Raw genomic sequence first — 16162 nt, 5'->3', positions numbered from 1 at the left:
CTTTCCCTAAAGTAGAAACTTCTTTCTAGTAAGCATGCTTCCTTTTTCAAATGCTACAAAAATCTGTCACAGATTGCAAAAATAGTCTGTCAATGTCCACTTTTTCTTACAAGTTTCAGAACATTTAATGTGTAGAACCTACTGGAGCACCAGCTTTCTCATGATACTACCTACCTGGCCAGTTCTTTGGACTGAAGGAAGGACAAACCTGACTGAGATGTAGCAAACAATGTATGATAGCCTTCATTAAAAAAATCCATCTGTTTCTCTGGAATCAGAACAAACCACCTCTTCACTGTCTCTACAACATTGCCTTTCCCCTTGGATGTAACATACAACAAGTGTAATCAATGTTGAAATGAAAAAAACCACAGAAACTTATATGCATGCAAAGTTTGGATATCTGGATTCAACTGCAACAGAGTTACCAGCAGGTTATTACATGGAAGTAAGGAATTCGGTATCCCTGATTGACTACACACTGTTGCCTCATTTACTTACTGGCATACAGCCATCTTCAAAGAACTGCTGTCTCTATTGTTAGACAACTAACATAGTTTTCTGAAATTACGTATTTAAACTAAAGAAAAATGTCAAAACCAATATTTTCAGAAAGGATGTAGAAGCAGGAACACATCAGTGGACAAAGAGCCAGCAACAGCCACAACTGCTTGTCACAAAGCCTCTTCAGCAAAACCATGATATACACACGTTCCACTGCTTACACAACACAGGCAAAAATAATCTGTTCGTGAAATTATGAAAAAAGCATTTTACAGGTTGTGATTGGCAACTAATGAAGTGACAAGTTCCCAAATTTGTCATAAGTCTGAAACACATTCTAAATAAAAAATTACTACATGGTGTTTTTCAGAGATGTACAAAGAGTTCAGAAGTTAAAAATCTCTGACTCTTTATAAGGAGTAGATACAATTTCAGTCATATTCATGACAGTTCACAGAATCACAGAATCACAGAATGGTAGGGGTTGGTCATTGGTTCATCTAGGTCATTGATGAAGATGTTGAACAAAACCGGACCCAGTACTGATCCCTGGGGAACACCACTAGCTACAGACCTCCAACTGGACTCTGCGCCGCTGACCACAAGACCCTTTGAGCTCTGTTGCTTAGCCAGTTCTCAATCCATCTCACAGTCCACTCATCCAACCCATATTTCCTGAGCTTCACTATGAGGATGTTATGGGAGACAGTGTCAAAAGCCTTACTGAAGTCAAGGTAAACCACATCCACTGCTCCCCCTTCATATACCCAGCTAGTCACTCCATCATAGAAGGCTATCAGATTGGTCAAGCATGATCTCCCCTTGGTGAACCCATGCTGACTACTCCTGATAACTTTCTTTTCATCCACGTGCCTAGAGATGGCCTCCAGAAGGAGCTGTTCCATCACCTTCCCAGGGTTGGAGGTGAAGCTGACCGGTCTATAATTTCCCGGGTCTTCCTTCTTGCCCTTTTTGAAGACTGGGGTGACATTGGCTTTCCTCCAGTCCTCAGGCACCTCTCCCATTCTCCATGATTTTTCAAAAATGATGGAGAGAGGTGTTGCAACAACACCAGCCAGCTCCCTCAGCACTCGCGGGTGCATCCCATCAGGGCCCATGGATTTGTGATATTTGTAATAAATACAGAGGAATACTTTTTTTTAAACCCACCTTTTGCTTTTCATTCCAAATGAATGGACACAGTCACTTAGATATACAAGTTTTTGATTGCTCACACTAATCAGATATACTGACATTTCAGTGACAATTATAATCAATTATTTACTGAACAATTGACAATCAAGCAAAAACTGGAAAATCCTGTCTAAGTACAAGTCTTTTCACAGTTTGATACTTAGGTCAACTCTTAATTGAGTTTGCTTTATTTTTCTTTAAATGTATACATCTTTCATTATGAACTTTTTATTAGCTATTTCAACTTTTACTTAATATAGTCTGAAGTGAGGAAAATATTGCATTACAAACCATCTGTACTTACAGCACTTATGGATAGCAATTTTCTATTGTCAACATAAATTTTAATCTCTCAGAGTAACAAATTCAGTACAACACCAGCACAATTCTTTGACTGCTATGATGTTCATCACAGTGCCATACCTCGAGCGTGTCTTCATGGTTGACAATTTTTTTTGTGTTCTGCAAGGTTTCGACAAGTGCAGTCATCTGTGAATTTGCAGTTCTGTGCTCAGCTTCTGGTTCAGTAGGCTTCTGCACAGAGCTTCCTGTTGAATATTGTTTTCTCTCATCTGTTTTGTTCTTTATTGAAGCAGTTTCTGAAGTCTACAGGATTAAGAACATTAGTAGAAAAAACATCCTGAAAGGTTTTCAGTAACATATGATAGAGTTAACATTATATATTTTAGGAAACTATGGAATGGAAAAATCTGAGCTTTGAAATGATAAAGTATGAAATGCACCAGGTAGAGAGAAATCTCTGCAGATTACTGAAGTACAGTCCCTACCCTTTGCCAATCAGTTTGACTCTCCTCCTTATTGGGGTCAATTTGTACCATTAAATTTACAGTTAAATAAAAAAAAGCCAAGAATATCTACAGTGAGACATGTCAGCACCAAACAGTAGTCCTATCACGCTACATCAACCTGTTAACAACTCCTGTGCCAACTTGCTACAATTGCCTTCCCAACTAATCGTGCAAAATCTTCAGTCACGAGGGCAGTGGCAAGATCCTTAGAGATTATCATGATTTTCATTGTGAAGTCTGGTGGATAAAGGAGGATCAGAGGATGACAAAGATGCCATCCTCCAGAAAACAAAGCCAGCTTCTTAACACATCCATAGTTTGTATTTGCCTGAGAATCAAGTCACTTTGTTCTCAGTGTCAGAGGAAAACTGCTAGTGCAAAACAGACATTTATTACAGATCTCTTTAGACGGTGAAAAGGTAAGTAAGTTCTGTTGTTTGACATTTTTTCTTGCTAAAGCATTAGTGTTGAGAAAGAAGAGAATTAAAAGGAATCAATGACACTCTAGATCTTTGGAAGTTCTTGCAAAGTCAGAAGAGAATATTATATAATATTATATCTAACCTTTACCCCCACATCTTTTATAGAAATTGTCTGGCCTTCTCGTTTTGACTCCTTGGCAATATCTTCAGTAGATTCTTCATCCTTTAGCCTATGTACAATTGTCTGGACTGTTTTAACCATATTCTTCAGTTCATCAGGATACGGAGTTGGATATCTCTTCAGGTTGCCTTCCTGTGTAACAAAAAGCAATAAAGTTCTGAAATAGGACAAAACACTCAGAAGAGCAATCCAGGATCTCCACTTTGCTGTTCATTTTTTTGGGAAGAAATTTGTCCATTGATTCCAAGCAGGAAGAATTATTACAACTGTAATTTACTTAAAGAAAAATCAGGACTAATCATTGTTTCCCCACAGCACCATCAGTCCAGTAGTCTCCTAGTTATGCCCTACATTGCCTTACATCAGCTGAGACTTTTCCCCTTGTACTCCACTTTAAATGATTGGGGGCAGGGGGGAAGTGTTTCATCCTGTTAGATACTCTTAAACTAACAACTGAGACTTGATTTCTTCAGCAGAGCGAAATCCACAGACAGAGTAAGGAAAAGGATGGGATTCGGGTGTAGGGGAGAAGAAGAGGGAGCAAAGCCCCAGGTATTAAAAAATAAATTCAATACTAACCCGAGATGGTGCTTCTCTCTCATCTTTGTCTTCATCACACTCAAATGCCACCTGAGCACGCTGTTTCCTCTGTTCCTCCCACAAAGATGGATTGAAACTTTCATTATCAGATATGAACATAACTAAATAACAATAATAAAAAAACTCTTGTAAGAATAGGATACATTACACAAAATAAAAATCCTCTTTTTCTCTTTCTTGGATGGGATTGGTGTCTTTTTGTATGTGTTCTTAAAAGAGATTAGCAGCACCATAAATTGACAACTAGCAGCGCTGCTACTGCTTTATGAACTTGGCTGTATTTTCATAATAGTAAAATCCCTATCTGTAAAATAAAAAAAATTTTCATACACACAACTGTACACTAGTCTGAACACTTGCAGTTGCAAACTTTCAGCAGAACTCTGCTGCAATGTATTTTTATTCATATATGTGTATAAATATGAAAATATATATTTCATATATTAAAAAGTAAATTACTTATATAGATTTATATAGCTTGACTTCAGTGAGGTGGCCTCATTAAGCATGTATAAAAGCATTCACTTGATTTCACTTAATGAAAATTTTTTTAAAAAGGAAGAATAAAAATGACTTACTGAGAAAAACCTGCATTATTACTAATCCTGAAAAAAACAAAAGCACCTAAAACTTAAGGTAAACACATGATTTTGCAGAAGTTATATAAATGACAGAAGCCTTACCAAGTATTACTTGCTTAAATTTACAAGAGAGAAAAAACCCCAAACTTTTGGTTACCCGCTGTCTCTTATTCTAGCATGTCCCATGCCTTGTGTTACATTAGCCAGGTTCTACTTTAGCATGCCAAATAGTCTAATAAATCTGTCACCACCACCCCAGCAAACCTATATACTCCACTAGCAATGCCAAGACTGTTCATATTAACTGTATCTGAAATAAAAAAATGCTTAATTATAAGGCTCACCAAGTGCATTGGAATATTTGTTACACTGCGTTTCTTGGGTAAATTTACAATTTTAACACATCTGAAAAATATTCTAATAGACTTCACTATCGCTGAAACAGTTCCTGGCACAAAAAAAGAACTTTCTAAAGAATTTTGGGAATTTTAATTTTTAAAAAGGTTATCTATTAGACTTTAAACTTTCTGTTTGGAATGACTGACTCAGACGAAGGTATTCTGTCAACTTAAGCCAAACAAGCAGCCCTTTCCTCATCTACAGAAAGAAACCTCACCACTGGGGTAAAATATAGTTCAAATGGAGAGAATGCTTTCAGGAACTATCTTCAGCTTCACTGACAATCTCCAAATGATTTTATAATTCTCACATTCTATTAGAGGTATTGCACATGTGTTATCAGCATTAGAAGGCGCTAAAAGTGATGTACAATTTACTGTTTTTTGCAGATATTTTTGATTACTCAGTGTACTAGACTTATGTGCCATGTAACAGAAAATGTTGCCACTTGTCAGTTTTCAATTATTCCCATTGATACCTGCCCTCCCATTTCTGTTAAAGAAGCACAAGCTTTTTCCTTTTGCCTGTGGGGGAAGGAAAGTGAAGAAATATAGAGACTTTACTCTCTTTCCTTGATGGGGTTGCTCATGGAATGTTACTTATTTTCCTAAATATTTCACAAGTCTGCAGAAATAACTTTTTGGCGAGGTCTTAATGTTCTGGGCCTAACCTTTTATAAAACAGTTTGAATGAAATATGAGCAAAATGCATTTTTCCTGGACTGATTTTTTTTTCTTCTTTTAAAATAAAATACAGAATGCTATGTACTTTTCAAAAAATACGTACTCAGTAATGGATGAAACATTTTGTCTAACATTTCTTTAAAATAGTCAGTCTGAAGCAGACACCTAGCAAGGAGAATTTCAACCCAAACCATTAAGCTCTGCTGGAATGAAACAGGATGTCACACTGGAAAATGGCAACCATCAAAGAATGTGATCCCACCAGTCCATTCTTCACCTCGCTCACATCCCATCTTCACCTGGATCACATTTTTAAGTTACTGTTCTCATTCTTCAGATGTAACTCTTCATCACTTACAAGTTTACTTCAAACTTGTATCTAAGTATTATCTAGTGAAAATCATGTTAGCTGGACTGCCTTCCCATTATTATTTTCAAAAGTGAGCATTCTGACAGGGTATTTCAGAAATTCTTACCATCCTCGGTCCTTGGTTGCTGGGGGAACATGTAATTAGTAAGCACTGTTTTCTGTGTGTCAGGGTCAGCTTCTTTTTGAAGAGGGATAAGTGGTTTAGACTAAGAAGCAAATGAAAGAAGGGTATGTTATGAGAATATATATGTGTAAAAAGTAAATATGGTCTACATATTACAGAGCATGCCTGTCCCATTACTTTGCAGATTACTTTGCCTTGTATTAAACCATTTCTCCTCTGAATAATTTTCACAAAATGAAGTTATTAACATGCCTGTCTGACAACTGGCTTTGAATGAGAACTGAAACTCAGTAACAGCTTGAAGAGAAGAGCAAACACTACATATTCTAAGAGTAACCCAGTTTCTTGCTAGGACTTATTACTGTCCCAAAGGAGGCTGATCTGGAATACACAGATATATTTAGCCATTTAAAGCTGTGGACAATCATCTATAGAGAAAAATTTTGTATTAAATTTTTTATATTGACAGCAGATTGAATATCCCCCACCCCTTACAAAAAAGGGCAGAGGATTCTTGAAATTACTGTATTGGTAAAAGTGCTTTCATTATGCTACACCTGGGGTTAGTGGATTTCTGGCAGCCCTGTACACCTTAATGCCATTCAGGAAATCGGCATAGTACAGAGGGCTTCAATACATAGGAAAGATACAAGCCACAAGCACATGAGTTGCTTCTCAATAGCTTGAAACTTGGATAGTCACAGAGTTCAAAGGTGGGACAAAAAACCTATCACAAGGCATGCTAAGTTTCCCCAATGGTATATCTGTGGAAGAAACAGTGCGCTACGCATTCAAGTACTAGCTTATCAAGCACTACCTTTCCTGTGTAAACAAGTCAAAATTAAGAAAAAACAAACCCCCCAATAACATCTGTTAAATCACATTTCCTAATGGCACAGAATTTTGCTGGAAATACGAAAGTCTCCAAAGTCAGGTAGGCTAAGTATTGTTTGTTTTAGGAGAACCAACACAGTAATAATGTCAAGGAATTACTGATGTATATACACAGTACCACGTCTCATTATTTAACAGATGACTCTGTACTTGTCAATTCCATTAGGAATAAAGTCAACATCATTAATTTTTAAAAACTTAACCTGATTGTCTGATAGCCACACAGCAGTGAGCTGTTGCAGATTTGTAAAGGTAAATGGCAAATTCTTCAGTCTGTAAATCACAAGAAGAGTTTATGTAAGTACACTTATCAATACTTTTAAGAAACAATGCTGCATTAGCCTGTAAAATGCTTTAAAAAAAGACATTTACAGATATAGTTAAATGAATAAACTATTGACAGTTGAAAGGCAACGGCTTTTATTTTAGATTCAAAGCTATACCAGAATGAAAAAAACCCACAACACATTTCCGCCCAGTTTAGCAAGCAGATTAAAAAAATGAGACAATGTAACTTGAATTTAACTCAGTTCAGTGACTTGAATACAATTTTGAAGACAACCATTGGCATTGTGTGTAAATCAACTATCCAACTTATAATCAAGGCTATTTTCATACTTTAATCTGAATCCTCATCAATTTTATCTTTCAATACACATGCACTGCAATTAAAAAAAAGTGCTACACCTGAAAAAAAAGTGCTGGTTTTCCCAAGAAACATGTATAGGAACAGGGCTGCCCTGGTAAATGAAAGCTGTGGCATTGATGGATAAATCAGGCTATAGATGGAGTACAGAGAAGCTGGATGGGCAGAACAGGATGGAGAGCTCAGACTTATCTCTCCTAATACATTGAAATTCAACAAATTGGCAATTCCCAAAAGATAAATGTTTTGTCAGTTTTTAATGACCGGCTCTAATAAAACATGACTCTCTTTTTTTCCCCCTTCTCCAGCATACTCAAGTTTTTTTACAATATACTGTGATACGGTTTTGTGTCCTCCATATGCAATACAGGAAGCTATTAATTTTTAAGTAAGAATCAAAGTTTTATGAAAATAATCAAACTAATTTCCTAGAAAAATACATGCTCACAATCATCAATGTTTTGAAGCTGTGCTTCAATGCATATGCTTAAGTCATTAAAATAAATGCAGCTTAATACAATGGAACTGCAAGATCCACAATACAACAATAATACATTAAATACATGCATCTCAGTTTCTAAGCTGTGGGTGAGATAAGGAAAGATAGCATAATATATTCATAACAATGCCTCTACTTACATTTGGGGGATAGACATCAGTTACAATACACTATATGCAATGTTATTGCATTTTATACAACTTCTATTTGAATTAATGTATCCACAAACCTATTATCACTCAGATTGATGACTTTTAATTTCTGCATATCACCAATTTCTTCAGGGAGAAATTCAAGCTTATTAGAATGCAGAAACAAAACTGTTAAATGCTTCCAGTTTCCAATCTGGGGAAAAAAAAAAAAAAAAAGGAATTAATTCATCTTCACAACTCTACATACACAAATCTTTACTTTTTAAAAACAATTATTATTACATCTATTTTTGCTTGTGAAGTACAATTAGATTTATTCTTACATATTAAACCTTCTTTTAGTTTCAATACACTAGCAACAAATTTCTACTTCTTGCTTAAAAAAAATTCAGAATTTCATTATTTGAAAGTTTGTATATTTGTATACACCTGCCTTTAAAAACATAGAAAATCTACTCAAGAATTATTAACTTATCCAAATGTTGTACAGACTATATAGTTTAAGACAGATACATAAAAATTTTACAGTTTTGTAACTAAATACATACCTCTGATGGGAGCTGTGTTAAAAAGTTATGGTCTGCAGCAAATGTCCTTATGTTAGAGAGTTGCCCAACAGATGAAGGCAATGTTTCAATCTCATTGAAACTACAGTCCAGTTCTTCTACTGATAGTAACCTGAAGGAAAAAAAAAAAAAAAAGAAAAAAGAATTACTCCTCCATGCAGGTTAATTCATCCAACATTAATTGAATACTTTAACTTTAAATGAAGTTAATAGCACTATCAATTACAAATCTCAAATTAAATTCAAAATATAACTCTGAAACCCAAGGGAATTCAAATCCAAGAGAAATCCTTTACTAATTGCCTAAATTGTGTTTGGGTTTTGGGGTTTTTTTTGTTTGTTGATTGGCAGGTTCCTTTTTGGTTTTGTTTTTTAAAATCTCCTTTACACTGTCCTCATAAGAGAGCTTTCAGCAAAAACAGGAGGGGTTAGCAACATCAAAAGTTTGTGTACTACATGAAAACATGCTAGTGCAAGGCACTGAAAACATCCAGAGTAGGACAGATCATAGACAAACAGGAGCTGAGTGCAGTTTCTGAACAAGAAAAGAATTTAATGAGCTAGAGAGAGTGAACCGAAGACTTTGGCAGCAAAGTATTTTGTAAATTATGACAACAAAACATAACCTACATTAATTATAATAGAACAGCAATTGGAACAAATACCTTTCATTTGTATAGCACTTAATTCTGAACCAATTATTTTTGCTGTCATTTGTGAGTTTTAAAATAAATTGCTGAACACCAAATTATACATTAAAAAATCCTGCTGATTAACAGGTGAAAATTCTCCTTATAGTATAAAAAAGATAAATGTGTGTGTTCAGATTCACTTTTTACAAGCTTTTTGATATTGGTTCAATCATTTGCAATATTTACCACAGCTATGTTACTGCCAAAAAAACCCTACTTTCAGACAGCTGACCGCCTTTTTAAACATCTTGTTTTCTTTCACATTCAATTTTTCTTTTATAAATTGGTGGCTGCATTAATGAGTGAGGAACATAGGTCTTTTGATATTAAATAATAAGAACATATATTCTGTGAACTAGAAGTAAGATATGAAAGCACTTGCTTTCAATTTTAAGATGTTAATATATAGAAAAAATTAAATCAAGTAGGTATAAAAAACATTCAGAAGAGGAGCCGCTGTTACAGAAAAGTGTGCAGCAAGGCAAAGCAACCTTTTATTCAGGTGAAATACCTACCCTCCTATGGAGTCTGGCAAATAAATTAATTGGTTTTCATCAATTTTAAGTGTTGTTACCTTCTTCAGGGAACCTGTAGTAAAATGAACAAGTAAATCAAAAAGGGCATTTGAGTTCATTAAATTTAGTTTTAATTTTAAATTAAGGGGGAAAAAACCTCTATGAGCAAGCAACCACATCTTCTGCATTCCCTGGCATGCCTATGGTGCTATATATCTACTAAGGAAATAAGCAGACAAGCTTACAGAACTTGTTTGCCAGCTTACAATGGGCCAGCCATGGGGGGATCTTTTTACTCCGTTACAGTCAACAGTTTCTCATCCATTTACAAACTACTGTATAAAGTCAAGAATTCTCCAAAACAAATATAAATGTTATTTATCCAGCTACACATTACAGCTTTATCCAAACCAGGAACTTTAAATCAATTGAAACTTAGATCTAAAATGCCATTTGTCTATTTTCAAGTGTTCTGTGTCTAAACTATAAGCTTTTAAGAACATGAATTAATTGAAAATACAAACCAATAGACTCTGGCAGTTGCTGAAGTGAATTACTGGATAACAGTAGGTCTTGTAGGTTTTCACAACCTGAAATACCTTCTTCAACTATTTCAATGTTGTTTTTAGAAACATCCAAGTAGGTCAGTTGTTTCAAAGTTCCTATGAACTAAAAGCAAGAGAAAATAATACATTCTAGGACATGCAAGTTCAAACCAAAAAAAATCCATCAGATTTGACAACAAACTGTCTCTCAAGTGTAATGCCACAGGAAAAGAGAAAACCTATTTATAGTGCTGCAATACAATTTTATGCAAAATATCCAAACTTTATAATGAAATATTTTGTGCAGATATGCACAGTTGATGTTTTTCCACACACAGACACACCACAGTTATTCTGCAGTGTCTAAAGACAGTCTGCTGTAAATTCAACTGTTTGATCGGTTATCGTGAATCAAGTGACTGAAGCTTTAGAACAGACTTCAGAGAGATGTACACAGTGTAACATAAGGACATAATTAAGGCTCCAGTAAAGTCTTTTAATGCTTATTTTTGCCTTTTGTGTAAAACTGCATCCTATTTAACCTCAAAACCAACAACAATGAATCCCTAATTGTACTAAACTGAAAAAATAAGCCAAAATATAAGCTTGTATTACATTTCCATATGAACCAAGAATAAGCTTAAAAATTTGTGCACACTACTAAAATCTTCACAGGGAAGATGCAGTCACTTTCACAAATATAGTTTTACTTTTACTGTAGAGTAGAAAGGTTTAATACATCCACTCAACTCTTCTTCAAAGAAGAATTAGCTGAAGTGAGGAAAGACAGTAGAGACTACTGATCAGGCAAGAAACCCTCACATCAGAAGATTGCTAGTGATTTTAGGTCTGAAAACAGACCAGCTGCTTCCCAAATTTCAAATACTAGTTTACTTGATTATAAACACGGGTTCATAAGTTCTGCAATAACAGGTCATCCTGGACCTCATGTAATTCTAAGAGATGTCAGGAAAACCTGTTTTTAGTCAACATTTTCTCAGGAACTGGCTATACTCTGTGTATACACGGCAAAAAAGTCTTTACAGTCATTGCTTGTTTTACAGCTGTGGCCAGTAAAAATTCACACAACATATTTATCCCGTAAATTCCTGCTTGCTAACACAAAATAATTCCTTTTTGGAAGGACCAGTCAACCCTAAATTTCATCCAGGATTTGATGCAATATTTTTACTCCTTTCCTAAATTGGAACATAATTTTTTGATGAGAGGATCATAACTTTCAATGAAAGAAAAGCATTGTACCCAAATCTCATTATCAGTGACAATTTCTAAGGAGACTAGCCAAGCTTTTAAGTGGCATTTAGCCTTTTGGCTTTAAGTAACATTAAAATTATACAGCAACTTTAACATATATGATAGCTGACAAAGCAAATACCACTGCAAATTAAAATACTAAATGTTTAACACAGAAAAAGGATTTACCCCTGGAATAAGTGTTAGTCTATTACCATCCATCCAAAATTCCTTTAACCCACTCAGTTGTTCAAGTACTTCAGGCTGTAAAGGAAACAGTTTTTTAAAAACTTCATACAAAAATAGTGAAAGGCAAAAACAACTTCAGTGATTCATCTATTGCAACTTTAAGTAATGTCTTATAGCTGTTATATACACTGTTTCATTGGGTCATCAAATAAAACCCAGATAATTCACTTTTAAAAATGTAAATATATACTAGATATACAAAAATCTTTTAAGATTACAGAACTAAATAATCCTTACAGAAAGTGTTAACTTTTTTTTATACAGAAAGTATTATTTTTCAACTGGAGCACACAATAAATAAAACTTATGTGTATAATTCCCCCTCTCACGGAGGTCTAAGAACCCTTAAATTCCATCAACTCAGAAGAGCTGTTTGAAATGGGAAACAAATTTTAATTTTCTTGCAGCAAACAAAGGGTGCATCTGCCTGATACAAGCAAACCACTCTATCCATAAAGTGAAGTGCAGGATATGCTCCCACTACAACTTAATATTAGAAGTATCTTATGTATCAGGGAAAGACCATGTCTTGGTAAACATCCATCATGCATATGCTTTCCTATTTAAACTTCTCTCCTGAGAAAGTAATACAAAACAGGTGCTACTGCACCTTAACAACTACAACCAAGTTCAGTTAAACGCAGAATTCAATTTTGTTGTATTGTAAGTATACAGTATTCCTGCATAAATTGCAGTCCTGGCTCCCAATAATTAATTTTCCAACAGAAAAATCTTAACTGAAGACTACCTTTCAGGCATATCTTTACCTAAAAAGCAGTTTCAAACCTTTATATGCTTTTACCAAAAGATCTTAATGAAATAAGATACCAGTAGTTGACACTTCTAGATAAAAGTCTGGTAGAGATGAAGCAATCTGCCAAAAATATACCCAAACAGGTAATTTTACAGCCTATACTTAGTTCCAGGCTGTTATGGCTTAATGTGGGCCTGAGCATGTTACTTTAAGGCTCCCACATGAATATCTACAGTGTAATGAGAATATGGCAGTAACAGTAATGGCAGTAACAGTAATGGCTAGAAGTGTAATACTAAAGAACAGTTCATTAAATATACTTCCCTATCTGCCAAACCATACAGCTAGGCAAGTGTTCAGCTCCACATGATCTGTGGCTAATGAAGTACCCTACTGGTGGCACACAGAGGCTTGACTTTGTTATACAGCAGGTCAGTATGTTCCACTATACTTTCAATTCCCTTATACAGGAAAGTACTTGTAGAAGCGTAGGGATGTTAAGCGATTGTAAATAGAAAATGTATTTGTCTGACATCATGAACAGGAAACAAGCTGATCCATGTTGAAGGAAAAATCTGAGCACCTCAACTGTAAATACTATTTTGAATAATATTCAAACTTATAATTAATATCGTTTCCTTTGGATCTAAATAGTTTGTACACACTAACAAAAATAGGTTATGCACAGCTTATACAGAACTTGCAACATTAAATACATGATGACCAATAAGTGTTTAGAATTTATTATAAGTCAAATGATTCTGTTTATGATTCAAACACATATTACCATTAACGTTTTACCAGTAATGTAGCCACACTACACCACAGTGTTTTATTTTCAAATTGAGGTTTCAGCCAGGATAGAGTTAATTTTCTTCATAGAAGCTAGCTTGAGGCTATGTTTTGGATTTGGGATGAGAAAATGTTGATAACATGCTGATGTTTTCAGTTGTTGCTAAGCAGTCAAGGACAGTCCAGCTTCTTGTGCTGGCCTGCTAGCAAGAAGGCTGGGGATACACGGGAAGCTGGGAGGGGACACAGCCAGGACAGCTGACCCAGGCTGGCCAAAGAGATATTCCATACCATATGAAGTCATGCTCAGTATATAAATCTGGGATGAAGAAGAAGGAAGGGGTGGAGGGACGTTCGGAGTTATGGCATCTATCTTCCCAAGAAACCATTACGCGTGATGCAGCCCTGCTTCCCTGGAGATGGCTGAACCCCTGCCTGCCCATGGGGAGTGGTGAATGAATTCCTTGTTTTGCTTTGCTTGCGTGCACGACTTTTGCTTTGCCTATTAAACTGTCTTTATCTCAAACCATGAGTTTCCCTCAAACCATGAGTTTCCTCACTTTTATTCTTCCGATTCTCTCCCCCATCTCACCGTGGGGGAGTGAGCAAGTGGCTGCATGGTGCTTAGTTGCCAGCTGGGGCTAAACCACGACAAACACATACTCATATTCATAAGAATATGCACATAATTTTTATAACAGGCTCTATAAAGTAGTATAAGGTACACATAATATTTACTCAATAGCAAAACTCTTAAAGCTGATTTTTACATTTCATATTGATTAGAAATACATTAAAGGATAAAGAGATTTATAAAAGGTACAAAGCCCTGTTACTTAGGCAAAACTCACCACTTCTGTGAATTCATTACTTCCCAAGTCCAGTCTCTCCAGCTGAGTCAGTCTGGACATGGTTCTGCACAGGAAGAGGATTAATAAGGAATTAGATTTAAGAAAATACCAGTTACATCCAATCTTCCTGGATTCATACAAATATATTATTTTAATCAGTATTAAGTAGCGATGCTGTTCTGTTACTGGACTGATATCTAAATAAGGTCAAATTTTCACACACTGTTCAACAAGACACACATTAATGATCACGCTGACTGTGACTGTCACACAAAGAGTACACTGCAACGCATCTACAGATTAGTTTACACAAAAGACCACTAGAGTAATCCTTATGATAAAGAGTAACTCTGAAGTTACTCTTCTTTTGAGTGCCTTTCACCTACAGTCCTTTGAATGCTTTTCACCTCCAGTCATAATCAGCTGGTTAACTACATGTTTTCCTCCCAAAGAAAGACCACTGCCTAATGATTAGATAAAACAGAAAAGACCACTTGTTGAATCACAGTAACCACCAACACCTTTCTCCCTCTCCAGGCTGCTGACAAAGTTGCTTCTGTATGATATGGTCTGGAATCCTAATTATTCCTCTAGTCCTACAACAAATCAGATTACTAGATTGGATTTCATGAGACGTCAATACTCTTCAAGCCAACTTAGGGCAAAGATTAAATCAATGACCGAAATAAAGTAAAATCCATTCTTTCAAGCTGTGTTTTGGCAAAATTTTTCCTCCATTTAAGTTTACTTTGGGGACCCCATAGAGAACATCTACCACTGCATATGGTTGTCTACATGATCAGTCAACAGCAGTACTAAAAGTAAGTTTAAGTGATTATTAATATTATTCATGAAATAATCTCCAAAAAGGATTACACTCAACATCTATCTATAGACTTGCTTTTCATTACGTTATAGTAATCATGCTAGAGACAAACTAGGAATTTAGCATAAATAAGTAAAGACATGATCACGACAAAAGCAGAAGTCATTTTTATTGTACTGCACAGACAGTATACACAGACTTTAGGGAAAAACCTTTAATTCACATTCCCACTGTCTCAAAGAAGAAGAAAAATTAAAAAATACATGAGAAGGCTATCTCCAGAAGAATCCGAGAAATGTTTTCCCTCATTTCTTGAAGCTCATAAACAGGATGAACAATAAGGCAACTGCTAAAATTCATTTTCCAAATTCTAACATAAATTATTTAAGTCCCTCTGAAATACTGGCAAGCTGAATTTCTCAAAGCTTTATGAGATTGTGCAAATACCAATTTTAGTGACATATACTGTGAATAAACTTGCCCCAGTGCGTCTTCCTGAAGCACAGCTCACTCAAAGGATCTAGTGTATCATTCTGCAGCTTTCAACTCTGTGGGCAACACCATAATCTATTTTTACTGATGGCTTCAATTTAAAAAGGTTTTCCATTTCTTCTGTTTTCAAGCTATGCTAGCTAGACTGTGGGCTACTAGAGAGCAGTCCAAAACTCTTCTGACAATCTAAATTTCAGCCTCAAAAAGCAGATTAAAGGAGATCACAGCTATGTGGGATTGAATTTGACAAATTAGTTTTAATACAGATAAATGAATATTTGGAAAAAATAAAAGGCTTATTTTAACATTTTTATAGTCCTTTCATTTCAACAGTTTTTAGACAGTGCCTTGATTTTTATTTGAACTGGATTTTCATTTTTAAAATAAACACAAATTTTAAAAATGAAGAAAAGACCAGGTACATCAACAAAATTTAAAAACTTCAATCTGATGTGAGTGAATTTTGATGAGGCTGAATTGAAACAAAGTTGGCTGGGGCTTTTTACTGAAGTTTGAGATAAAAGGATTTTTTTCTTTCAGTTCAACATGAATGGTTTGGTAAAAAGGG

The 16162-nt window shown here is 35.3% G+C and overlaps 1 protein-coding gene across 1 annotated transcript in view; it reads right to left on the bottom strand.

Annotated features, from left to right (window-relative positions):
- Positions 1 to 174: 174 nt before the first annotated feature.
- Positions 175 to 16162, bottom strand: part of LOC104621656 (protein LAP2-like) — a gene marked incomplete at both ends in the record, with an annotated part of 20236 nt that continues 4248 nt past the window's right edge. The window contains 12 exons of the mRNA XM_010288194.1: positions 175 to 320; positions 2122 to 2304; positions 3072 to 3242; positions 3690 to 3811; positions 5850 to 5949; positions 6965 to 7034; positions 8136 to 8251; positions 8607 to 8736; positions 9832 to 9904; positions 10356 to 10500; positions 11820 to 11894; positions 14277 to 14340. Of these exons, the coding sequence (XP_010286496.1) occupies positions 175 to 320; positions 2122 to 2304; positions 3072 to 3242; positions 3690 to 3811; positions 5850 to 5949; positions 6965 to 7034; positions 8136 to 8251; positions 8607 to 8736; positions 9832 to 9904; positions 10356 to 10500; positions 11820 to 11894; positions 14277 to 14340 (1395 nt within the window). The remainder of the gene's footprint in view (positions 321 to 2121; positions 2305 to 3071; positions 3243 to 3689; positions 3812 to 5849; positions 5950 to 6964; positions 7035 to 8135; positions 8252 to 8606; positions 8737 to 9831; positions 9905 to 10355; positions 10501 to 11819; positions 11895 to 14276; positions 14341 to 16162) is intronic.

The sequence above is a fragment of the Phaethon lepturus genome, unplaced genomic scaffold (genome assembly GCF_000687285.1).
Source record: "Phaethon lepturus isolate BGI_N335 unplaced genomic scaffold, ASM68728v1 scaffold18875, whole genome shotgun sequence".
Taxonomy (NCBI): Eukaryota; Metazoa; Chordata; class Aves; order Phaethontiformes; family Phaethontidae; genus Phaethon; species Phaethon lepturus.
The sequence above is the reverse complement of the archived record's forward strand: the minus strand, read 5'-3'. Positions and strand labels throughout refer to the sequence as shown.